The sequence below is a fragment of the Chanodichthys erythropterus genome, chromosome 17, assembly GCF_024489055.1.
Source record: "Chanodichthys erythropterus isolate Z2021 chromosome 17, ASM2448905v1, whole genome shotgun sequence".
Lineage (NCBI taxonomy): Eukaryota > Metazoa > Chordata > Actinopteri > Cypriniformes > Xenocyprididae > Chanodichthys > Chanodichthys erythropterus.
In genome coordinates, this window is record NC_090237.1 from 14245250 (window position 1) to 14270992 (window position 25743).

At 40.3% G+C, this 25743-nt stretch overlaps 2 protein-coding genes and 1 non-coding gene across 3 annotated transcripts; all 3 read left to right on the forward strand.

The window, feature by feature from the left end:
- Positions 1 to 72: 72 nt before the first annotated feature.
- On the forward strand, positions 73 to 144 carry trnap-cgg (transfer RNA proline (anticodon CGG)). Its single transcript has one exon. It is a non-coding gene; the product is annotated as a tRNA-Pro (tRNA).
- Positions 145 to 1475: 1331 nt separating this feature from the next.
- Positions 1476 to 8914, forward strand: thap12b (THAP domain containing 12b). The gene is made up of 5 exons (XM_067365537.1): positions 1476 to 1714; positions 2413 to 2533; positions 2636 to 2743; positions 4299 to 4335; positions 6698 to 8914. Exons 1-5 carry the CDS (start codon positions 1626 to 1628, stop codon positions 8587 to 8589), a joined length of 2247 nt encoding a protein of 748 aa, XP_067221638.1. The 5' UTR covers positions 1476 to 1625; the 3' UTR covers positions 8590 to 8914.
- A 3058-nt stretch (positions 8915 to 11972) lies between these two features.
- map6b (microtubule-associated protein 6b) lies at positions 11973 to 25743 on the forward strand. Its single transcript, XM_067365952.1, has 3 exons — positions 11973 to 12691; positions 14262 to 14478; positions 24450 to 25743. The coding sequence occupies exons 1-3, from the start codon at positions 11973 to 11975 to the stop codon at positions 24654 to 24656; spliced, it is 1143 nt and encodes a 380-aa protein (XP_067222053.1). The 3' UTR covers positions 24657 to 25743.

Sequence of the window (25743 nt, forward strand, 5' to 3'; positions counted from 1 at the left end):
TTAAAGCATAGTAATATAAGGTGAACTTATATTTCATTGTTTATGAGGCGGTCTTCACTATATTTGATGCGCGGCTCGTTGGTCTAGGGGTATGATTCTCGCTTCGGGTGCGAGAGGTCCCGGGTTCAAATCCCGGACGAGCCCAATGTTTTCTATGAAGGCATAAATTCACTTCGAGCTCACAGCGTTAAATATAAATGTGTCCGTGCTGAATTATGGATGCAATTCGCAGAGTTTAATTACGAAAACTATATATTTAATATGCAAGCAATGCAGTTCAACTACATTGCAGAGATCCTATTTTGTAATCTGTATAACGCGGTAAAATGTGATTTTATGATAGTATATTTTAGCGTCTCTACGCGTAACATTTAGCTGTTTAAATAGCCTATTTATCGTAGAGATTATTAGTGATGAAAATCCGGAATCGGTTCTTTTGAACAGTTAGCTTCAAAGAATCGGTTCAGATTCTTTGATTCTTTACGTCATGACGTAGTTACGAAATCTCACGGTCCATCCCGGCATATTGACAGCTCTTTTTAAGTAAAACTGGAGTCTTTAGAATTGAGGTATTCTAACGATGTTAAATATAGATCCTAAAGCATAGAGACTGCTTTCATTTAGGGTTGGGGGTAGGTTTAGTAGCCTAGCTACCTCTAAAGATTGTGTAATAATGTGTAATCATTACGGTCCTTACCCTACCCATAACCCTATCCCTAAACCTAATTTAGGTTCACAGAGGTGGAGCTGAACCTCATTTGGCTCTGCAGTAGGACCAAATTGAGAAAAGGAGCTTTTAATTAAAAATACCCGGTCTTTGCTGCCATCTACAGGATTCACGGCTTTAATGAGCGCGAAGGGACAGGATCCTGTCACAGAATCTCAACAAGGATACTGAAAAACTATTATTTCAAATCCAAGTATTTATTTATTTGGATATGAGGCTGCGTAAAAGCTGCATTATGAAGATTATTCAGTCTACCGATTTGCTTTAAAAAGAAACAAATTAACTAAATTTAACTGAATAATGACACTGTATTTCTGTAAGATGAGTTTTATAAACTGTTAAAAATGTAGAAAGATTAACCTTAGAGTTGTTTCAAAAAAAAAGAAAAAAAAAAAAAGAAATGGGTACAAGAAAATATTGAGTTATTTTAATTATTGTTGTTAATTGTGTTGTTAGTTATTGAGGTAAAATGTAAAAAAAAGTCAAAAAAGCACAGACCCTATCAAATCTAACATACATTTATATTTCATCCACAATTAATCTCCATGCCAACGGAGCGCATACATACGAAGGTACAGATTATGGATTAAAAATATTAAAATGCAACCAATGAGATAAGAGTTTTAGACTCGAGAACCGATTCAGGCCGGTTTTGTGAACCGGTTCAAAAGATTCACTAAACGATCTGACTCAAAAGTTCGATTCGTAAATCGCTCCTGCTTTCAGATGGCTGGTGCATTATGGGATCGAAACGAAATGCATTGTGGGTTGGCACGCTAACAATACTAGAGCTTCATACTTGCGCGCCTTGTTCATTTCTGTAATGTTGCAACTATTATATTAATGACATTATAAGTAATATAGTGTGGAAAGGTTTTCGTCAGACATTCAATGCACAATGCCAAATTTCTGTGCCGCTCCGAACTGTACCAGGAAAAGCACTCAGTCCGATTTAGCTTTCTTTAGGTTTCCAAGGGATCCGGAGAGGTATGACTTTTTAAAAAAGCTTCATAACATTATCACTGCCGTTTTGTGTTTACATGCCGTTAATTTATTCTGACGACTGATATGAAACTAATTCCCCCTGGGAAAGGAAAGCCAAAGTTGCACCTGCAAGTTACTGATGATTTCTCAGTGGAGATATTGAGTGCATGTTGACATAAAATGACATTTATCAGTGCGAATAACGAGGCTTCTCTTATTTACACGTCTGTCTGCGTGGATGGGATGTAATTTGCTGAAATGTTTTGTGAATAACTCGTCAGTTTAGTACCTGGTGAAGGTGGTGAAAACAGTACATTTGCTTGTGAAATGTATTTCAGTTCTTCTGCTCTTAACCTTCAACTAAACTGATTTTCATATTGAATATATGAGATCCTTCTATATGCTTGTAGTGTAGCTCATATTAACTTAAGAATATATTAAATATGACTGTTATAATGTGTTTTCTTTCAGGTGTTTGCCTCTTAAAAATAACTTAAATCATAATCTGCCACAATTTTAAATGCCAAAACATCCAGATTTGTAATTTGAAAGGGAAGAAAAACATGCAGTAGTTTTAATCAACAACATCAACAGAACATTTCTGTATAAATGTCAAACTCAGCAATGTTCAGTGTTTTGCAAGAGATGAGTCAATTGTTTATTTCATAAATCTTAACACGCTTTGTTGTTTATTTGCACAGATGTAGGTTGTGGGTGGAGAACTGTCGGCGTGCAGATCTGGAGGAGAAAACTCCTGATCAGCTGAACAAGCACTACCGGCTGTGTGCAAAGCACTTTGAACCAGCCATGATATGCAAAACTGTAATGCAAAATTTGTACTTCATAATTGTTATTTTAAAAATGACAAGTTATTCAACATTACTCTGAATGTTTTATCATATTCTTTTAACATGTGTTTTTCAGAGCCCTTACAGGACAGTACTAAGGGACACTGCTATTCCCACGATTTTTGATTTAACCAGCCACCTCGCAAATCCTCACAGCAGACATCGCAAACGCATCAAAGTTCTGGTAGAATACTTTCTCTTTGTTTCAGGTGTTCTCATAAACATTCATATTCTATCATTGTGTATTCTTTTGAATCTCTTACATTACTTCTTTTTAATTTAATCTACATAATAATAAGTTCTTTTTTTTTACAACAAAGTATCATATTTCACATTGTTGGTGATAAGTCAGTAAATGTAACATTATAAATCAGCACAGTTGTTATTGTATGTTTCGGTTTCATTAGTTAACTACTTTTGTTAACATGAACTCAGAATGAACAACACTTCTGCCGCATTTTTTAATCTTTGTTAATGTTAATTTCAGCATTTACTAATACATTATTACAATTATGTATTTGTTAAGAATAGTTAAAGGAACACTCCACTTTTTTTGAAAATAGGTTCATTTTCCAACTCCCCTAGACTTAAACAGTTGATTTTTACCGTTTTCGAATCCATTCAGCCGATCTACGGTTCTGGCGGTACCACTTTTAGCATAGCTTAGCGTAGTTCATTGAATCTGATTAGACCGTTAGCATCGCGCTTAAAAATGACCAAAGAGTTTCGATATTTTTCCTATTTACAACTTGACTCTTCTGTAGTTAAATCGTGTACTAAGACCAACAGAAAATAAAAAGTTGTGATTTTCTAGGCTGATATGGCTAGGAACTATACTCTCATTCAGGCGTAATAATCAAGGATCTTTGCTGCCGTTCCATGGCTGCAGCAGGCGCAATGATATTACGCAGCGTCTCTCACAAACGTCTCCATGGTTGCAAGGCACGTTCCCTGTACAAGGGGCTCACGGGCGCTGCGTAATATCATTGCGCCTGCTGCAGCCATGGAACGGCAGCAAAGATCCTTGATTATTACGCCTGAATGAGAGTATAGTTCCTAGCCATATCAGCCTAGAAAATCACAACTTTTTATTTTCCGTCAGTCTTAGTACACGATTTAACTACAGAAGAGTCAAGTTTTAAATAGGAAAAATATCGAAACTCTTTGGTCATTTTTAAGCGCGATGCTAACGGTCTAATCAGATTCAATGAACTATGCTAAGCTATGCTAAAAGTAGTACCGCCAGAACCGGAGATCGGCTGAATGGATTCGAAAACGGTAAAACTCAACTGTTTAACTCTAGGGGAGTTGGAAAATGAGCCTATTTTCAAAAAAAGTGGAGTGTTCCTTTAATGCACTGAACAAACAATGAACAACTGTATTTTTATAAACTAACATTAATATATTTGTAATGTAACAAATGTATTGCTCATTGTTATTTCATGTTAGTTAATACATTAACTAATGTTAACAAAAGACCTTATTGTAAAGTGTTACGTATGATTCTTATATAAAGACGTGGACAAAATTGTTGGTAAAAATGAGCAAAAAAGCCTGTGAAAAAAGCTTGTGAATAATAAAAAAAAGTCTTAAGGATTAATTAATTCAGATTTATTTTTTTGGTTCATATTTACCAAGGGTACCACAATTTTGTCCACGTCTGCAAGTGTACTTTACTAAAGTAATTGTACAGTTAACATTTCATATAAAATGACACTTTACATTCCTGTTTTTCTCAGACAGATGAAGAGGTTCGGAAAATCAAAGAAAGACGATGTAAGTAAGATATAGTTGATTTATATTGATTATGACTCTCTGGAATAGTTGACTCTGATTGCTCAGTTGCAACATTCAGCGGTCAGATATTTTTTAAATGTTTACTGTCATCAGTGGCAATGCTTATATTACTCTGCTCATTTTGGTGACCGAAAGCTGCGCTACTTTCACGTCTTATATCACACTGCTGACGCGCTCCCTCTTCTTTCATATAAATGCAATTATTTTCTAATAATTCAATGGCTCATTGTCAGTTATTCTTTGCTTAAAGGGTTAATTCACCCCAAAATGAAAATTCTGCCATTAATCACTCACCCTCAAGTCGTTTCACACCTGTAAGACTTTTGTTCATCTTCGGAACACAAATGAAGATTTTTTTTGATGGAATATGAGGGATTTCTGTCCCTCCATATACAGCTACACAACTACCACTTTGATGCTTCGAAAAGTTCACAAAGAGATCATAAAACTAATCCATATGAATTGGTTTAGCCCAAATTTTTTTGAAGAGACTTGATCACTTTATATGATGAACAGATTTAAAGGGATAGTTCACCCAAAAATGAAAATTTGATGTTTATCTGCTTACCCCCAGGGCGTCCAAGATGTAGATGACTTTTTTTCTTCAGTCGAACGCAAATTATGATTTTTAACTGCAACCACTGCCGTCTGTCAGTCAAATAATAGCAGTGATTGGGAACTTGAACAATAAGAGTCGAAAAACCTTCCATAGACAAATCCAAATTAAACCCTGCGGCTCGTGACGGCACATTAATGTCCTAAGACACGAAACGATCGGTTTGTGCGAGAAACAGTATTTATACAATTTTTTACCTCTAATACACCACTATGTCCAACTTCGTTCAGCTTCGGCTAGTGAGGTCTGATCGCGCTCTGACAACGGAAGTGATGTCTCGTGCTCCTTGAAGTATATGTATACTTCCGTCATCACAACGCGTTTTTTGACCTCACTAACAGGAAGCTGAACGAAGTTGGAAATAGTGGTGTATTAGAGGTAAAAATTATATAAATAATGTTCGGTTTCTCGCACAAACCGATCGTTTTGTGTCTTAGGACATTGATGTGCCGTCACGAGCCTCAGGTTTTAATTTTGATTTGTCTAAACAAGTTTTATTTACTGTTATAGTTGAAGTTCCCATCTACTGCTATTATTCGACTGACAGACGGCAGCGGTTGCAGTTAAAAATCATAATTTGCGTTCGACTGAAGAAAAAAAGTCACCTACATCTTGGATGCACTGGGGGTAAGCAGATAAACATCAAATTTTCATTTTTGGGTGAACTATCCCTTTAATTTAGGCTTTTACTCACATATAAACATTGATCAGCGAACATAAACAGAAGCTCAACTGAACCTGATTGATGCGCGAGAATAAATCTCTTGCGGAAGCTTAAATCAAAGACTATAGAATAACACAAGATGTGTCACTCATTGTTTTGAATGGGAGAAAGTGTAACGCGCAAAATGGCGGAATAAGTCCCGCCTTCTAAAAAAGAGCCAATCGCCTACTGGTAAAGTCATCGCGTCACTGCAGCAGCCGTTAGAAGCACCGGTTTCTATAGAAACAGTCAGACGCGCGCCTCTGAAACATGGCAGAAGAGACGCACATTTAGGTCTGCACATGCGCATTACCTTGATCCAGCCTAAAAAATACAGTTTTTTGTCATGATTCGAGCGTTTGGATAAAACATTTATAAGACAGCTGTTGTCAGATTTCATTGGTGATTTCAAATATGAAATTTAATTGTAAGGTTGGCGAACAGTTTAAGAATTTGATGTTTCCCCATTCAAAGAGATTGCATGATGCCCAGGATGCCCGAGAGGCATTTCATAGATGGCCGCCGAGTGAAATGACTTGTCGTAAAGGGACTTTGCTTAAACATGCTGTGTAACACACGAGAATGAACCTCATTTGGTTTTCGCACACGTCAAATGAACATGCTTAAGCTTCCGTTTACCACAACTGATGTGCGAGCTGATGAATGTTTATATGTGAATAAAACTTTGATTCATCATATAAAGCAATTGAGTCTCTTCAGACAATTTGGGCTAAATCACTCAATTCATATGGATTAGTTTTACGATCTCTTTGTGAACTTTTCGAAGCACCAAAGTGGTAGTCACGTAGCTGTCTATGGAGGGACAGAAAGTTCTCAGATTTCATAAAAAACATCTTCATTTGTGTTCCAAAGATGAACAAAAGTCTTACAGGTGTGAAACGACACAAGGGTGAGTAATTAATGACAGAATTTTCATTTTTTGGCGAACTAACCCTTCAACTCATTCAAAATGCAGCAAAAAAAGATCATTCCTTTGAATGTTTGTGTCTTTATCTCTTTAGTGGAGTCTTCAATTGAACAACTGCTCTCGAAAAAAGACTGTGACGCTCAAGATGACAGCGAGACCACAGACGATGTCCCTCAGCTTACGCCCCAACAAAAAGACCTAAGAGAGTTCTTAAGATCTTCGTTTGAAGTCATGGTTTTGATAGGAAGGCAAAACTTTCCATTCAGTTGCAATGCAAGAGAAGATGAGATTCGCTCTAAGGAGGAGGAACGGCTCTTTAGTGCAGGTACCTTTCAAGCGCTGATTGAGAACCGTATCAATGCGGGCGATGAATTTCTTCGAAGGAGGTTCGAGGCAGTGGCTGTTAATGAGGACTATTGCCCGGCCGTTCAGCAAAGGCAGATGTTGGAGGTCTGCGAGAGATGCGTCCGTGAAGAGATCCTTCAACAAGTCCGAGAATGTCGCTTCTTTTCGATCGTCACAGGGGAGTTAGTGGACTTCCCAGAGGGAGAACACCTGCCTGTATTCCTGCGCTTTGTAGACCAAGCCAACTCTCTAAGGGAAGAGTTCATAGAGTTCCTCTCGTTTGAAGGAGAGGAGGTTGCAGTCGCTGAGAGATTGGAGTCTCAGTTGACGACGGGATGGGGCCTGAGTATGGAACACTGCAGAGGACAAGCACATGCAGGATCTGGTATACTTGGGACTAAGATGAAGGTCATCGCTGCCCACCTCAAGGAGAAATATCCCATGGCGGTGATTACGCCCACTTCCACCTGTGCACTTAATGTTCATCTCGCTAATGGCATGCCGCTGACTGGAGTGCAAGTCGTGATATCGGTCCTGAAAAAGACGAATGTGTTTTTTAAAACATCTCCATTGTTGCAGACCGAACTCGATAATGCTATCTCCATTCTGTGCCAAGGAAACATGGAAAAAGAAAACGCTCTCAAAGAGGGCTCACGTTCAACCTGGACCGATCTTCATAATGTGTTCGAGATGGCCGTCGATTTGATGGAGCCGCTTCTTCTGTGCATGGACAGCATACATGACAACGAGGACCTGAAGTGGAACGACCAAGTCACCAATGATGCTTACGCCATTTCGGAGGCCTTGGCGGACTTTGAGTTCATCGTGACGTTGGTTATTTTGAAGAACGCCCTGTCTTTCACGAGGGCTTTTGGTAAGAACTTACAAGGAGAAACCATTGATGTGTTTTTCGCTGCCAACAGCCTAACAGCAGTACTGCATTCGTTGCACGAGGTAACGGACAATCTAGAAGTATACCACGAATTCTGGTTTGAAGAGGCTGTCAGTTTGGCAACTGCAATGGAGATTCCGGTCAGAGTCCCGAGGTTGTTTCTTCGGAAGCAACAGGCAGTGGAGACCATGGAAATACAGGCTGAGTCGTTCTTTAAAGAGTATCTTACGCAGCCGGTTATGGAGTACATCACGCAGGAGGTCAAGGACATCTTCTCGGAGAATCATCTCAAGGCGCTCAAGTGCTTGTCTCTTGTCCCTGCGGTCATGGGCCAAATGAGGTTCAATACCTCCGAGGAGTCCCATGCGGACATTTACAGGAGCGATCTTCCGCATCCAGACACATTGCCGGCTGAGCTGCATTGTTGGAGGATAAAATGGAAACACAGAGGAAAGGAAGTAAGCTTGCCGTGCACCATTCACGAAACCCTTCAGCACTCCGATGTGAAGTTCTTCCCAAATGTTAATGCGTTTTTGAAAATATTAGCCACGTTGCCGGTGCTGAAGCTTGATGGAAGTCACGGTGAAACTGCCCAAAGACGGTTACAAGCTTACCTCACAGACACTGCGGTAAACCAAAGGTGTAAGAATCTAGCCGTGCTGAACATCAATTACCATATAAAGACAGACCTGGAAGAAATGGTTCAGTGTTATATAAAAAGTTACCCAGAAGAAAGTGAGAGTGATTAACCAGTAAAACATATAGACTCTCCTAGTATTGACTGCAAAAATATTTGAGCTGGAAATGTATTAAGTTCTGTACTCCCTTTGCTTTTCGTCATGATGCCAATTTTTTTATTTTCATGTATCTTTTCCCCCCTGGAGAAATATAGTACTATTTTTACATTTGTGAGGACCATCAAAAAGATACGATTTTACAAAGTGGTCTTGCATTGATTTGTTTGCTTGACTGTCTAGTGTGAAGCTGGACTGATTAACAGACAAAACTGACATTGAAAATCAATTATTAAAGACAAGTTTGTGTTTGTGTAAACTGGTCCAAAGTGTAAATATAATAAAGCACCTTTGATGCTGTCTTCTACAATGATGTAATTTCTTTGTACTGCCACAGTCATAATCTATTGCAGTTATTGTATATATTGACCTGGTAACACTTTACAATAAGGTCCCATTAGTTAAAGGAACACTCCACTTTTTTTGAAAATAGGCTAATTTTCCAACTCCCCTAGAGTTAAACAGTTGAGTTTTACCGTTTTCGAATACATTCAGCCGATCTCCGGTTCTGGCGGTACCACTTTTAGCATAGCCTAGCATAGTTCATTGAATCTGATTAGACCGTTAGCATCGCGCTTAAAAATGACCAAAGAGTTTTGATATTTTTCCTATTTAAAACTTGACTCTTCTGTAGTTAAATCGTGTACCGACCGACAGAAAATGAAAAGTGGCAATTTTCTAGGCTGATATGGCTAGGAACTATACTCTCATTCAGGCGTAATAATCAAGGAACTTTGCTGCCGTATCATGGCTGCAGCAGGCGCAATGATATTACGCAGCGTCTCTCACAAACGTCTCCATGGTTGCAAGGCACGTTCCCTGTGCAAGCAGGGGCTCACAGGCGATGCGTAATATCATTGCACTGCTGCAGCCATGATACGGCAGCAAAGTTCCTTGATTATTACGCCTGAATGAGAGTATAGTTCCTAGCCATATCAGCCTAGAAAATCACAACTTTTTATTTTCTGTCGGTCTTAGTACACGATTTAACTACAGAAGAGTCAAGTTTTAAATAGGAAAAATATCAAAACTCTTTGGTCATTTTTAAGCGTGATGCTAACGGTCTAATCAGATTCAATGAACTATGCTAAGCTATGCTAAAAGTGGTACCGCCAGAACCGGAGATCAGCTGAATGGATACGAAAACGGTAAAACTCAACTGTTTAACTCTAGGGGAGTTGGAAAATGAGTCTATTTTCAAAAAAAGTGGAGTGTTCCTTTAACGTTAGTTAATGCAGCATACATGACAATGAGGAGCTAACATGGAAAGACCAAGTCACCAATTATGCTTACGCTATTTATAATGTTTAGGCCTTGGCAGGCTTACATTGTGATGTTGGTTATTTTCTTTCTTGGTTATCTACTTTCGTTAAGAACTTACATGGAGAAACCATTGGTGTGTTTTTCGCATGTGACTACATTTCTGCCATCTGTCATTAATGGCCTTATGTGCTATACATTAGCATAGAATGTTTGCATTGTCTACTTAAATTATGTTTTTACCAAATATTTGGTAAATGTTCTAAAACAAATTGCAATGCAAATTCTAATTGCATAAAATAAAATAAATTGTAAAGTAATGTTTAAGTACTATATTGCATGAAAAACATCTGTTGCTCTTTGTATTTAGAGTTGATTCCACTTCGGTCCTCAAGAGAGCAGCATTTGTATAAAATCATAAAAATCTCATAAAATCACCAAAGGGCTGCTACAGATTTAATACAAATCTCAAATAGACAGCACTTATAGCACACAAGGAGATTCAAGTGGATTTGCATACATGCATATGTGAATTTAAAACACAAAAACCAGCAATACTTACACTGTTGTATTGTCATGCGGTCTAATCCCCCTACTGATTAGAAGGAAAAGGCAAAATGGCAGAAATCTGAGGATACTGAACAGCAGGCCAAACAAAAGAGTGCATGCTATATCCTCCCATCCAAAAACTCCTTTTGAAAGGCTTGAACTACGGTTTCTGATATCAGGTTTTACCTCACTTTTAGTCTACTTCTGGAATTTCTGACATGATATTTTAATTGAAGTAAGGCGTTACTTTCCAATTTGGCCGTACAGTGTTTAGCAGGATGCAGAGCACACCAGCATCACTGGATAAGCTGCATTGAGCTAACCATGCTGGAGTGCCCCACCCCATGGGTTACACAATACACACATGCACAACACACACTGCTATCATTGCATGTACCACTAGATGGTATGTTATACACATGCATGAATGAAACAAAAGAAACTGGATGTAGTTTCATTAATGCAGGGTGGGTCCAATATTCACCCCATCAAAAGCACATGTAAGTATTGGAATTGTAGCACAAGATTTCACAGAATATCTTCCAAACTGTATTTAAATCAAACTGAGGGGGGGAAAATACTGACCAACCAATTTACTTGTAAATTTCCCTCAACTAGGAAAGCGTATTTAAAAAAGTTTTAAAGTGAAAGCATGTGTTTTATTCATAGTCATAATTGTAACTGCTGAGAAACTGAGTCAAAATTAGCTTAATTGGTCAATTGTAGGCTACCCAAGAATGTTGGAAACAATACAATAACAATTTTATAATTTATATAATCATTCATTTATCATAACAATCATTCGATTACAATAACTGTCCCACATGTTTACACATATTGTGCTCATTAAGACGGTCAATCTTACTAACGCATCAATAATAGACCATTTTAATATTACATGAATCAAATATGGCAGTTGTATCTGTATTGTGGTGTGTTTTTATAGTTGACAACTCAACTAAAATATACCACCAACTCTTTTTAGACCCTAGTAAGTAACCAATGCAACATATACATACGGGTCTTCAGATCAACAAGTTCAAGAATCTTGTACCCTTTGTAGGCAGAAATGGTGAAGCAGTGGGTGGACCCGCGATGTGTGTCAGTGTTGAAATGGTTAAATGAGCGGCGTCTCCACCCGATGCTGTCCAGACGCTGACGGCTGCAGGTGACAGTTCAGTCCGCAGATCACGAGCGTTTTCCGAGGAAACACAAGAACCGGGGCGGTGTCTCGGTCATACAGCTGTCGCCTGAGAGGGTGTCTTTGCTATACTGTAAAGGCATATTTTATTTGTAACTGTTAGAAAACAATCGCATCGAAATTACTTAGCCGCTGCTGAGAGAAGTGCGCACGCGCGTGCGCTACGCTACAGGGGATTTCAAGAGTCTGGAAGGATTTCTCGCATCACAAGGAGCATTAATAGGAAGAAGCCTCTCTGTCCTGACAGAATTTAGATTTTATGCATTGTATTTCTCATCTCTGAAGTGTTTCTCTTCAGATTCAAGCCTTCGCCTCGTCGTTATCGATCATGGCATGGCCCTGTATAACCAGGGCTTGCTGCATCAACCGCTTCTGGAGTGAGTTGGACAAAGGTGACATTGCAGTGCCTTTGGTTTTCACGAAGTATTCAGACGTGGCCGAGGTGCAACATCTGCACCCTCAACCCACACCAATATTATCACAGAAGCCGGTCACCACAGAAGCTCAACCTGCCCATAGCGCTCAGCAGGAGGCGTTGGCCAGAGCGACTCACGCCGCTGCTGATGCCGCAGCATCATCAACTCAAGATGGGTCAGGCGCTTCTGTGATGCGCGAGGATTTCAAAGCCTGGAGTGTTCGTCCGGAACGAAGCTGCAAACCCAGAAATGAGTATCAGCCATCAAAGACCCCTTTCAACAACGTGACTCAGTACCAGAAAGATTATAAACCGTGGCCCATTCCGAAAAAAGGAGATCATCCGTGGATTCCCAAACCCACTCCTGCTGCGCCCTGTAAGGCCGAGGGCAAGTTCTCCAAACAGGAGCAGGCCACTTCTGAGGTTGAAACCGGTGTGGAAAAATGTGAGATCGAGGAAAAGCAGCATGAAAAAGAGAGTAAAGAAAGGAGAAAGAAGTTAGACAAAAAAGAGCACGTGTCAGAGGGGGTCAAAATGGAGCAAAATGTTCCAGTGGAGGGAAAGAGGAGGTCAGCTGCAGATGCTCTCAACAGGCAGATTAAGCAGGAAGTCACATCTGGAAGCTCATATAGGTAAATATTTCATTTTGTGTATCATTTTTATGCAGTTATTAACTTTCCGATGGGTCAGTAATCCTGATCAAATTGCCTGTAGGTGAAAGAAAATTCATGTCATGTATTTTTTTATTATTATTATTATTATTATTAAGAGACTCTATTAATAGACTGATATTTGAATAATATATATAATAATCCTACAATATCTAGCTGTTTTGAGATTATTGTGATTCCTAGCTAACAATTCTTGGTTCACAGAACATTCTGGGAAGTTTAGCTTATAAAAATAAATTATAAAAATAACCATTAGAGAACATTCTGTATGTTTTGTTTAGGTGCAATGTTTTATGAAAGGCTCATTTTTGGTTACCAAAAAGAACCAACAAAGAACATTCCTAGAACGTTATTGTTTGGTTCCTAAAAAACCAACAAATGGGAACCATTTGCTACCATTAGGGGAACACTCTGTTTGCTGGGTTACCATATTCGTTGATTAACAGAAATGCCATTTTCTACATATCGGTATCAGCATCGGCCATTGAAAAACTCACATTGATATAGTCACTATTTACACAATGTGACATTAAAAGTGTATAAATCACTTTTTTTTCTAAAGAAAGCGACACCAGCAGGTAAAGAGACGCCAGAGTCTCTTGTGCCTCCCCTGAGCCCATTGACTTTTAACAAACCCCCTAAAGTGTGCTGTGGGTTTAGTGGGGGATAACTGAAAATGAATGGGGGAAAGTCATGTGAGAGGAGGAAATGCCTCCATCACGCGATAATTGGATGTGATTGGTTATGATTGGCTAAGATTGGTTCGCGCGATATTGATTTTGAACATGATACATGATATTGATCGTGTACCCAAAATCGACTCCCTTGTTGGGTCTGTAAATATGGGCTGAAACTCTCTTGAATCCAATGCAGCTTCTAGTCTCACCAATGTTACTTTTTTGCACTAGGTTAATTTTTGCGCTAGTGTGTTATTGTACATAGACACAATGCTGGAGATTTTGGAGAACCAGTCATTGAAAAACCCTTGCCATCCACTGAACTGATTATTGGGTATTTTTCTATTTTTACATAAAAACAAAACTATAGAGTCAGATCATTAGCCATGTAGCCTCTGAAACAGAAGATTTTATCAATTAACCTTATTTAAGAACAAGATGTAAGGTAAGATCTTTGAAAAATATCACCAGTCACCAGTGTAATTTCCTCCCTCCTGGTCTCTGAGAGGTTTTTCACCCTGAAATATGTTGAGTCATTCTTTAGTTTTCAGATCATTTTGTGCACAGTCACTCTGCATATAGCTGTCATAAAACAGATGCACCTCAATGGCCCAATTTGTTTGTCCTGATTTCTTTACAAGGCATCCGTTTTGGTTGAGTAATGATGCTGAATATTAACTTTACCCTCTTTAAATAGTCCAGACCCTCAACTATTGATGTCAACTAAATAAAGCATATGTATATGGTTGTTGACCAGGTTATTGGTCTTCTGACAATTTTTGATTACTCTACCCTTTTGTATATGTATAATTACAAAATATTAATTTTCAAAATGACTTTGTTTGTTTTTCCAGAACGGAGTTCAAGGCTTACACAGATGTCAAACCAGTGAAACTCATCAAAGCCAAATCTCAGTACAAACTCCTAGTGGAGGAAAAGACCAACCTGGAGACCAGTTACAGCGCCACCTTTAAAGGAGAGCAGGTCAAACCTCAGGCCACAGACAACAAGCTGATGGATCGCCGTCGGATACGAAGCCTGTACAGTGAACCAAGCAAAGAGTCCAGCAAGGTATGCTGTTTTCTCAGGTCATCAGTTTATGATGGATTGCACAATTTGTTGAGCTATATTGCCTTGTTTTATTACCGGAGCAATAAAATTAACAACTACAGATATGAGAGTAATCATCAAAAATGTAATTACACTGTAAGGGATGAAATTGTATTACTTTCTTAATATGGGGCTCCAACATTTGTCAGTTTAATGTTGTCAATTATGAGACAGGAAAGTTCAGTCTTAAAGGGATAGTTCATCCATCATTTACTCACCCTCATTACAGTTATACATGCAGTGTAATATTAGCATTATTTATAAACTATTATAGTATTTATTCATATTTTGATTTGTTGTGTGCTTTTTTTTTTTTTTGTAGGTTTTTTTATATTTCTTTGTAGCTGTAATTAATTTTTATTTAAAATTTAGTTTTAGCAATCTTTATGGATGCTTGTTTCTGCCACTGAATAAAAGAAGGTAATTGCAACTTTTCATCTCACAATTCTGAAATTTTTTTCCACAATTGCAGTTTTACAGAATTGCATGATATAAACTTGCAATTGCATGTTATAAAATCAGAATTGTGAGAAAATGTCCGAATTGTGAGCTGACTTTTCCCCCCGCAGAACTGGACTTAATAACTTGCAATTGTGAGTTTATACAGTGCCTATAGAAAGTCATCATACCCCTTGGGAATAGCTACTTTATTTGTCATACAGCCTGAAATCAAAACTTTTTTATTTACAAATTTTGCATAACAACAAAAAAGAAAAGAAAAGAAAAAGGCAACAGTTCTGAAAATTATTTTTTTTTAAAATGAAAAACTAGAATAACAGGGTTGGAAAAGTCATCAGTCCCTTGAAGCCACCTTTTGCTTTAATTACAGCCATTATTTGTTTTGAATATGCTTGTACTAGCTTGGCACACCTAGATTGGGGAACATTTGCTAATTCTTCCTTACAGAATTGCTCAAGTTCAGTCAAATTCTGTGGTGAGCGGCAATGAATTGCTCTCTTCAAGTCCATCCACAGATTTTCTATCGGATTTAAGTCAGAGCCAAGCATAGTGCTTGGAGTTCAGTCCAAAAAGGTCAATTGTGGTCTCATCAGACTATAGCACCTTTTGCCAGATGGCATCAGAGTCTTCCAGGTGTGTTTATGTATAGCGCAAACAAGACTGAGTGTGGCAGTTTTGTAGGAAAGGCTTCTTTCTTTTAGCGCTATGTTTGGCGAAAAGCAAACCAAGCACACCACCCAAAACACACCATATGTACTGTGAAGCATGGCGGTGGCAGCATTATGTTGTGGGGGTGTTTCTCTTCAGCCCGGACTGGGCTGTCCTTGAGTGGCCAAGTCAGAGCCCTGACTTAAAGGAGATAGAGAGGATTTTTTCGTCGACTGAGAATCCAAAGACTGTTAGTGAGTTTTTGAAATGAGCACATGCGTAAGAACAAACCCCCTCCTTCACAGCTAATTTTGAGGGAACGCCTCCCAAAACTCGTGCACGAGTATTGGAACACGAGTGTTTACCACCAGCATTCGCTGTGTCGTGTTAGTGGATTCATTATGTCAGACTCACCACAGGTAACTCATAATCTGCAGTTGTTACTCCTGTCTCCTGACAAAAACATTGCATGCGGCACCTGTGGAGTGTGGAAAGTTACTGGAGTGCGCAGCCGCGCTCGTCTCTCACAAGGAACGTTACGGCAGTGATTGACAAGCCAGAGGGCCAATCCGCGCTCGTCTCTCGCAAGGAACGTCACGGCAGTGATTGACAAGCCAGAGGGCCAATCCGCGCACGTCTCTCACAAGGAACGTCACGGCAGTGATTGACAAGCCAGAGGGCCAATCCGCGCACGTCTCTCACAAGGAACGTCACGGCAGTGATTGACAAGCCAGAGGGCCAATCCGCGCTCGTCTCTCGCAAGGAACGTCATGGCAGTGATTGACAAGCCAGAGGGCCAATCCGCGCTCGTCTCTCGCAAGGAACGTCATGGCAGTGATTGACAAGCCAGAGGGCCAATCCGCGCTCGTCTCTCACAAGGAACGTCACGGCAGTGATTGACAAGCCAGAGGGCCAATCCGCGCTCGTCTCTCACAAGGAACGTCACGGCAGTGATTGACAAGCCAGAGGGCCAATCCGCGCTCGTCTCTCACAAGGAACGTCACGGCAGTGATTGACAAGCCAGAGGGCCAATCCGCGCACGTCTCTCACAAGGAACGTCACGGCAGTGATTGACAAGCCAGAGGGTCAATCCGCGCTCGTCTCTCGCAAGGAACGTCATGGCAGTGATTGACAAGCCAGAGGGCCAATCCGTGCTCGTCTCTCACAAGGAACGTCACGGCAGTGATTGACAAGCCAGAGGGTCAATCCGCGCTCGTCTCTCACAAGGAACGTCACGGCAGTGATTGACAAGCCAGAGGGCCAATCCGCGCACGTCTCTCACAAGGAACGTCACGGCAGTGATTGACAAGCCAGAGGGTCAATCCGCGCTCGTCTCTCACAAGGAACGTCACGGCAGTGATTGACAAGCCAGAGGGCCAATCCGCGCACGTCTCTCACAAGGAACGTCACGGCAGTGATTGACAAGCCAGAGGGCCAATCCGCGCTCGTCTCTCACAAGGAACGTCACGGCAGTGATTGACAAGCCAGAGGGCCAATCCGCGCTCGTCTCTCACAAGGAACGTCACGGCAGTGATTGACAAGCCAGAGGGCCAATCCGCGCTCGTCTCTCACAAGGAACGTCACCGCAGTGATTGACAAGCCAGAGGGCCAATCCGCGCTCGTCTCTCACAAGGAACGTCACGGCAGTGATTGACAAGCCAGAGGGCCAATCCGCGCTCGTCTCTCACAAGGAACGTCACCGCAGTGATTGACAAGCCAGAGGGCCAATCCACGCACGTCTCTCACAAGGAACGTCACGGCAGTGATTGACAAGCCAGAGGGCCAATCCGCGCTCGTCTCTCACAAGGAACGTCACCGCAGTGATTGACAAGCCACAGGGCCAATCCGCGCTCGTCTCTCACAAGGAACGTCACGGCAGTGATTGACAAGCCAGAGGGCCAATCCGCGCTCGTCTCTCACAAGGAACGTCACGGCAGTGATTGACAAGCCAGAGGGCCAATCCGCGCTCGTCTCTCGCAAGGAACGTCACGGCAGTGATTGACAAGCCAGAGGGCCAATCCGCGCTCGTCTCTCACAAGGAACGTCACGGCAGTGATTGACAAGCCAGAGGGCCAATCCGCGCACGTCTCTCACAAGGAACGTCACGGCAGTGATTGACAAGCCAGAGGGCCAATCCGCGCACGTCTCTCGCAAGGAACGTCACGGCAGTGATTGACAAGCCAGAGGGCCAATCCGCGCTCGTCTCTCGCAAGGAACGTCACCGCAGTGATTGACAAGCCAGAGGGCCAATCCGCGCTCGTCTCTCACAAGGAACGTCACGGCAGTGATTGACAAGCCAGAGGGCCAATCCGCGCTCGTCTCTCACAAGGATCGTCATGGCAGTGATTGACAAGCCAGAGGGCCAATCCGCGCTCGTCTCTCACAAGGAACGTCATGGCAGTGATTGACAAGCCAGAGGGCCAATCCGCGCACGTCTCTCACAAGGAACGTCACGGCAGTGATTGACAAGCCAGAGGGCCAATCCGCGCTCGTCTCTCACAAGGAACGTCACGGCAGTGATTGACAAGCCAGAGGGCCAATCCGCGCTCGTCTCTCACAAGGATCGTCATGGCAGTGATTGACAAGCCAGAGGGCCAATCCGCGCTCGTCTCTCACAAGGAACGTCATGGCAGTGATTGACAAGCCAGAGGGCCAATCCGCGCACGTCTCTCACAAGGAACGTCACGGCAGTGATTGACAAGCCAGAGGGCCAATCCACGCACGTCTCTCACAAGGAACGTCACGGCAGTGATTGACAAGCCAGAGGGCCAATCCACGCACGTCTCTCACAAGGAACGTCACGGCAGTGATTGACAAGCCAGAGGGCCAATCCACGCACGTCTCTCACAAGGAACGTCATGGCAGTGATTGACAAGCCAGAGGGCCAATCAGCGCTCGTCTCTCGCAAGGAGCGTCACGGCAGTGATTGACAAGCCAGAGGGCCAATCCACGCACGTCTCTCACAAGGAACGTCACGGCAGTGATTGACAAGCCAGAGGGCCAATCCGCACACGTCTCTCATATGGATCGTCTTGACAGTGATTGACAAGCCAGAGGGCCAATCCACGCATGTCTTTCACAAGGAACGTCTTGACAGTGTTTGACAAGCCAGAGGGCCAATCCACGCACGTCTCTCACAAGGATCGTCTTGACAGTGATTGACAAGCCAGAGGGCCAATCCGCGCACGTCTTTCACAAGGAACGTCTTGACAGTGATTGACAAGCCAGAGGGCCAATCCGCGCTCGTCTCTCACAAGGAACGTCACGGCAGTGATTGACAAGCCAGAGGGCCAATCCGCACACGTCTCTCATATGGATCGTCTTGACAGTGATTGACAAGCCAGAGGGCCAATCCGCGCACGTCTTTCACAAGGAACATCTTGACAGTGTTTGACAAGCCAGAGGGCCAATCCGCGCTCGTCTTTCACAAGGAACGTCACGGCAGTGTTTGACAAGCCAGAGGGCCAATCCGCGCACGTCTCTCACAAGGAACGTCACGGCAGTGATTGACAAGCCAGAGGGCCAATCCGCGCACGTCTCTCACAAGGAACGTTACGGCAGTGATTGACAAGCCAGAGGGCCAATCCGCGCACGTCTCTCACAAGGAACGTCACGGCAGTGATTGACAAGCCAGAGGGCCAATCCGCGCTCGTCTCTCGCAAGGAACGTCACGGCAGTGATTGACAAGCCAGAGGGTCAATCCGCGCTCGTCTCTCGCAAGGAACGTCACGGCAGTGATTGACAAGCCAGAGGGCCAATCCGCGCACGTCTCTCACAAGGAACGTCTTGACAGTGATTGACAAGCCAGAGACCCAATCCGCGCTCGTCTCTCACAAGGAACGTAATGGGAGTGATTGACAAGCCAGAGGGCCAATCGTTTACGCGATGATTGCGTAAACGATTGGCTGATGTTTTTAAGGCCCTACCTCGTGCACAGATGATGTGTATTAATACTTTCAGTGCACCTAATAAATAGTCTATTATCAGTTATTAAAGACAGTTTCAAGTAATATTGCAAAAATGTATAAAACAAAACATCCTATTTAGCATTTTTAAATCCAATAGAAAATCTGTGGATGGACTTGAAGAGAGCAATCCATTGCCGCTCACCACGGAATTTGACTGAACTTGAGCAATTCTGTAAGGAAGAATGGGCAAATATTCCCCAATATAGGTGTGCCAAGCTAGTACAGACATATCCAAAAAGATTAATGGCTGTAATTAAAGCAAAAGGTGGCTCTATGAAGACTTTTCCAACCCTGTTATTCTAGTTTTTCAGTTTTTTATTAATTTTCAGAACTGTTGCTTTTTCTTTCATTACTTTTATGCTGTAAGGCAACATTTGTAAATAAAGCTGAAAAAGGGTGTGGGGATGTTGTTTTGATTTCAGGCTGTACGACAAATAAAGTAACTTTTTCAAAGGAGTATGATGATTTTTCTGTAAGTCAGAATTGTGGGATATAAACTGGCAATTGCAAGAAAAAAAGTCAGAATAGCGAGATATTAACTTGCAATTGTGAGAAAAAAAAGTCAGAATTGCGAGATAAAATAGAAAATAATTAAAAGATATCTGCGACTTTTAACTTAATTCTTACTTTTTTTCTCAGAATTCTGAGAAAAAAAAGTCAGAATTGTGAGTTAAAAGCCCCACAGTTATCTTTTAATTATTTTTGTTCCATGGCAGACACAAGCTTGCACAAATCTTAGTGCTTCAACATAAACTTATATGAATTTTAATTAGTTATTTAAGTTTTTTTCATCTAAAATGTATGTTTTATTTCAGCTTTATTTCAATTAATGAAAATTATTTTTTAATATGTTTTAGTTTTAATAAACAATAACAACACTGTCCACAACTTATTTTCTTAGTAGACATTTGGAAGAATTGTGCTGATTCTATTTGCCACTCAATTAGCCCCAGTGGGACTTTCCAGCTTTAAAAGGAAGCAAAAACACCATTAAAGTGGCTCTAAGTCTTCTTTTGATGTCATATGATAGTTTTTTGTGACAAAACAGACTGACATTTGATAATCTTCCCATCCAGTGAGCTGTTAACTGGATGGTGCTGGTATCTGCTGTGGCCAGATCATTGAGTCTGTGAGTTATACTCAAACCACATCAGTCCGGGTCATGAATCATTCAAGTGGATCAAACGATTCATTAAAAACTTCAGACTTAAAAGAATGATTCGTTCACAGATCAGCAGCTTTATTACAGAAACATTCTAACCCACAATCCTATCCTATCTGTTTAGTAACCATGGTAATTTCACTTCTGAAATAGAACATCCTACACAGAAAAACAAATACAGGTTTGGAATGATTTGAGGGTGAATAACTAATGATAGAATGATTGCTTTAAAGGTGCCCTAGATTCAAAAATTGAATTTACCTTGGCATAGTTGAATAACAAGAGTTCAGTACATGGAAATGACATACAGTGAGTCTCAAACTCCATTGTTTCCTCCTTCTTATATAAATCTCATTTGTTTAAAAGACCTCTGAAGAACAGGCGAATCTCAACATAACACCGACTGTTACGCAACAGTAACAATATTTGCATATGCCAGCTCATGTTAAGCATTAGACAAGGGCAGGATGTCTGGATCTGCACAGCTGAATCAACAGACTAGGTAAGCAAGCAAGAACAATAGCGAAAAATGGCAGATGGAGCAATAATAACTGACATGATCCATGATAACATGATATTTTTAGTGATATTTGTAAATTGTCTTTCTAAATGTTTCATTAGCATGTTGCTAATGTACTGTTAAATGTGGTTAAAGTTACCATCGTTTCTTACTGTATTCACGGAGACAAGACTGTTGTTATTTTCATTTTTAAACACTTGCAGTCTGTATAATTCATAAACACAACTTCATTCTTTATAAATCTCTCCAACAGTGTAGCATTAGCCGTTAGCCACGGAGCACAGCCTCAAACTCATTCAGAATCAATGTAAACATAAAAAAAAACACTGTACTTACGCAATTAGACATGCTGCATGATGAACACTTTGTAAAGATCCAATTTGAGGGTTATATTAGCTGTGTGAACATTTTTTATGTTGTTTAAGGCAAGCACGAGCTCTTGGGGCATGGAGCACGAGATTTAAAGGGCCACACACCCTGAATCGGCTCATTTCTAATTATGCCCCAAAATAGGCAGTTAAAAAATGAATTAAAAAAAAAATAAATCTATGGGGTATTTTGAGCTGAAACTTCACAGACACATTCAGGGGACACCTTAGACTTATATTACATCTTTTTAAAAAAAGGTTCTAGGGCACCTTTAAATATAAAAGCAAAAATGTTGAAAAAGGACAATTTTCTAGTGTGTATGTGCATGTAATGTGTTGATGTAGCCCCTCCCTCTCTCACTCTCATAGGACTGTTCTGACAGTGACAGCAGCTCTGTTCTGTAGTCAGGTGTGTTCAGTGTTTCTTTTGGCCAGCATGGATCTAGAGTATTTCACCATACAGCTGCACCATCACGGAGATCCTCAGTGGGACCGATTCTGATTAAATCCTCTTCACAATGAGGATTTGCTCAACACTATGCTTTTTTTTTTTTTTTGCATGAAACTATAGTATCTTCACTATTAAGAGGGGCTCTATTTGGCTTCCATTGTACCTGAATGCAAATGATTTATGCAAGGTTACTGGCTTCAGAAACATGGAACAGAAGTGGTTGCGTGCAAAAGATACTAATAGGTTACCACTCCATTAGTATCGAAACTAAACTCACACTGATCACTGTGATCATGCTATTGTGCAAGGCATTTGAATGAAGCACAACCTTGCAAAATAGCAAAAATTCTCCATTATTGGAAAGCACAGGTGAACTGGGATTAGTCACACATTATATATGTTTTATATAAACTTTTGTGACACATTGTGATAGCTTGCTTTAAAGGACTTGGCTTAGATATAGGCTGCCATCAAAAACTAACTGCATCTCTTATTTTGAGTATGCAGAACAATTCACCTCTTGTTTTGAACACATCATCTACATTTAATAGGGCCTGAAAATCACATCCTAACACATATTTCTGTCATGAGATACTAACTTGGATGTCACTATACTAATTGAAACATGATTCACATTTTCAGAAATATTTTATTGACATTTTAAATATACAGTATGCACTTGAGAGCCAATGATTATATTTTTTACTATAAATGACACACTTTTCCTGTTTATTTATTTGTTTCTCAACCGTGTGGCACTTATGGGATCCATGTGTTTACCATAAAGGTTTATAGGTAAAAACTACTCTACCAATAAAAAGTTTGGAGTTAGTAAGATTTTTGAAAGAAGTCTTATGCTTACCAAGGCTGTAATTATTTGATCAAAAATACAATAAAATCAGTAATATAATAAAAAATATTATTTATATATTAATATATATTAAAGGGTTAGTTCACCCAAAAATGAAAATTCTGTCATTAATTACTCACCCTCATGTCGTTCCACACCCGTAAGACCTTCGTTCATCTTCAGAACACGACCACTGATTCGAAACAAAAGATTCGTAAAGCTTCATGAAGCAGTGTTTTGAAATTGTCCATCACTAGATATTGTTGAATTGTTGTTTTTTTGGCGCACAAAAAGTATTCTCGTCGCTTCATAACATTAAGGATGAACCTCTGTAGTCACATGAACTGTCTTTAGTAGCTTTCTGAAAGCATTAATTATCTTGTTGTCAATGCAGGTCTCACAGAGCCATTGGATTTGATCAAAAATATCTTAATTTGTGTTTTGAAGATGAACAAAGGTCTTACGGGTGAGGAACGACATGAGGTTGAGAAATTAATGATAGAATTTTAATTTTGGGGTGAATTAACCCCAAATATGCCTTATAGGGAGTGTGTATTTACACTAAGTGCAAATAGCATCCCTTATTGGCAAACACTATTTACACTAGCTCCGCCCACCAATGTCTGGTTGGGCCACTGAAGTTTTAAAAAAGAGGCATGGAATTCAACATCTTCAGTGGTGCAGCAGTAAAGAGTAAGGCTCAGAAATCTGGCATTTAACATGATCGACACGGGTTCAAATCCACCTTTTGCCAAGCTTGCATTTATTTTCAATAGAAATAAAAATTAGAAATAAACTGCGATTGAGTGTTTAATAATAATAAAATTGTTTAGGTAGGGTTAGGGGAAGGTGTAGGGAGGGTTTTTATTCTCCCAATAAGTTAGCATCCATTTAATAATTTTCATAAATATAATAATTTATGATATTATTGCATCCTGTTAATATACAAAAATACTGAGGTGCAAATAGTATCTGCCAATATAAAGTATAGATAGCATCTAATTACTATTTACACTTATTGCAAAGAACTGATACATTTACCTATAGTGTAAATATCATATCACTAAGAAAATGCTATTTTCACTTAGTGCAAAATAGCCGCGGCCTTATTTATATACTATTATTATTATTATTATAAAAGAAAGTTTCTTATTATAATCAATGGTGAAAACTGTTGTGTTGCTTAATTGTTTTTGTGGAAAAATTTTTTTGTTTAGGATTCTTTGATGAATAGAAAGTTCAAAAGAACAGCGTTTACATATTTTTTAAAATTATAAATGTCACTCTTGATCAATTTAATGTGTCCTTGCTGAATAAAAGTATTAATTTTTTTTTTTTTTTTTTAAATCATACTGGCCCCAAACGTTTGAACGGTAGTGTATATGGTAAACATGATATTTTTACATTTAAAACAAACATTAACAGTTAAATAAATAATAGGCATGCGTGCTGTTTTGCAGTTTTGAATAATGCACCAAAATGTCTCTTCTTTTTTTTCCCCTGTAGGTGGAGAGGCATCATTTATCACTTTCCAAGCCAAAAAAGACAACAAGCCATAGCAAAACAGTGAAAAAAGCAAAGGAGAAGCCAATCACTGGGAGTCAAGCTGCCAAAAAGAAAACCTCAGTGAGCAACCAGGAGCCAAAGCCAGAGGGAGGGGTCACCAAGAAAAGCAAAGAAATGATCAACAGACTAGCCGAGGCAAAAGATTAAGTGCACTTTTGTGTTTGGGGGGTTGAGGAGGCTATAATATGGAATAGAGGACTCTCATCCCCATGTTCATGACCTTACTCTAATGGCTTGACTCTGATGGTGTCTTTACCTACGTATTGTAGTGGATCAAGGCTTGTCTGCTTGATTTGTCTTGACTGTGCGGCCACTGTCCTGTCTATTATGAATCTTATCTTTGCTTTCGCCCCGCATCTGCTCCCTTTCCATATACATCAATAGCTTTCTCTGTGGCAAAGATGATTCACGGATCCCTGTTGCATGCTGCCTCTGAGCAAATGGCCATAAGCCTTATTATATAAGATAAGGTTTTTGCTTTATCTTGCATTGAAAGATATTTACTGGTTGTTTCTTTCAAGCAATCTCATTTAATGTTATATGAACTTCATTTGAAGAAGTATATGGACCACTCTAATTAGATGCACCAATAGCATTGATCGAACTCTAAGATGATATTTTTCACAACACATTCAGATTATAGCAATATTATATTCCTCACTTACAGTCTACAATGAACACAAGAATGTCTAAACATCTCAAACTGCATGTTTAAAGATTGTGTGACACTGGAAATTAGCAGTTAGGAGCTTCACGAGTCAACAAGCGCACCACGTTTAGCAAATGAACACGATCCAGAATAAAAATGAGCATTTCAGCTCTTTCAACAACAGTGCCAGTCAGCAGGCATGGTCTCTCTTAAAGTGTGATTGTTACCTTGTAGTGTAAAGCATTATGCTATAGAAACATACTTACGCTCAGCTTGCTCTGCTCTCAATGAAAAGCAACATTCAGATGTGATTTCCTATGCTCCATGCAATGTAATAAGACAATTTGCTGATGTAAACCTAAACCTGCTTGCTTTCCTTGCATATAATATTGATGATTAAATTGGGAAGGATGCTGCTAACCATACAACTGAAGTCCATGCGATTGACAGACAGAAGCATGCCCGTCATAGTCATCTGTATGTTAATCATCATTCTGACCCGATCTGTTCTGCGAGCATGGTCCGGAGGGGTGAGAGCCTTCTCAGTGTAAATCTACAGCCTCTTGGTCCTGAGCTTCTCCTGGG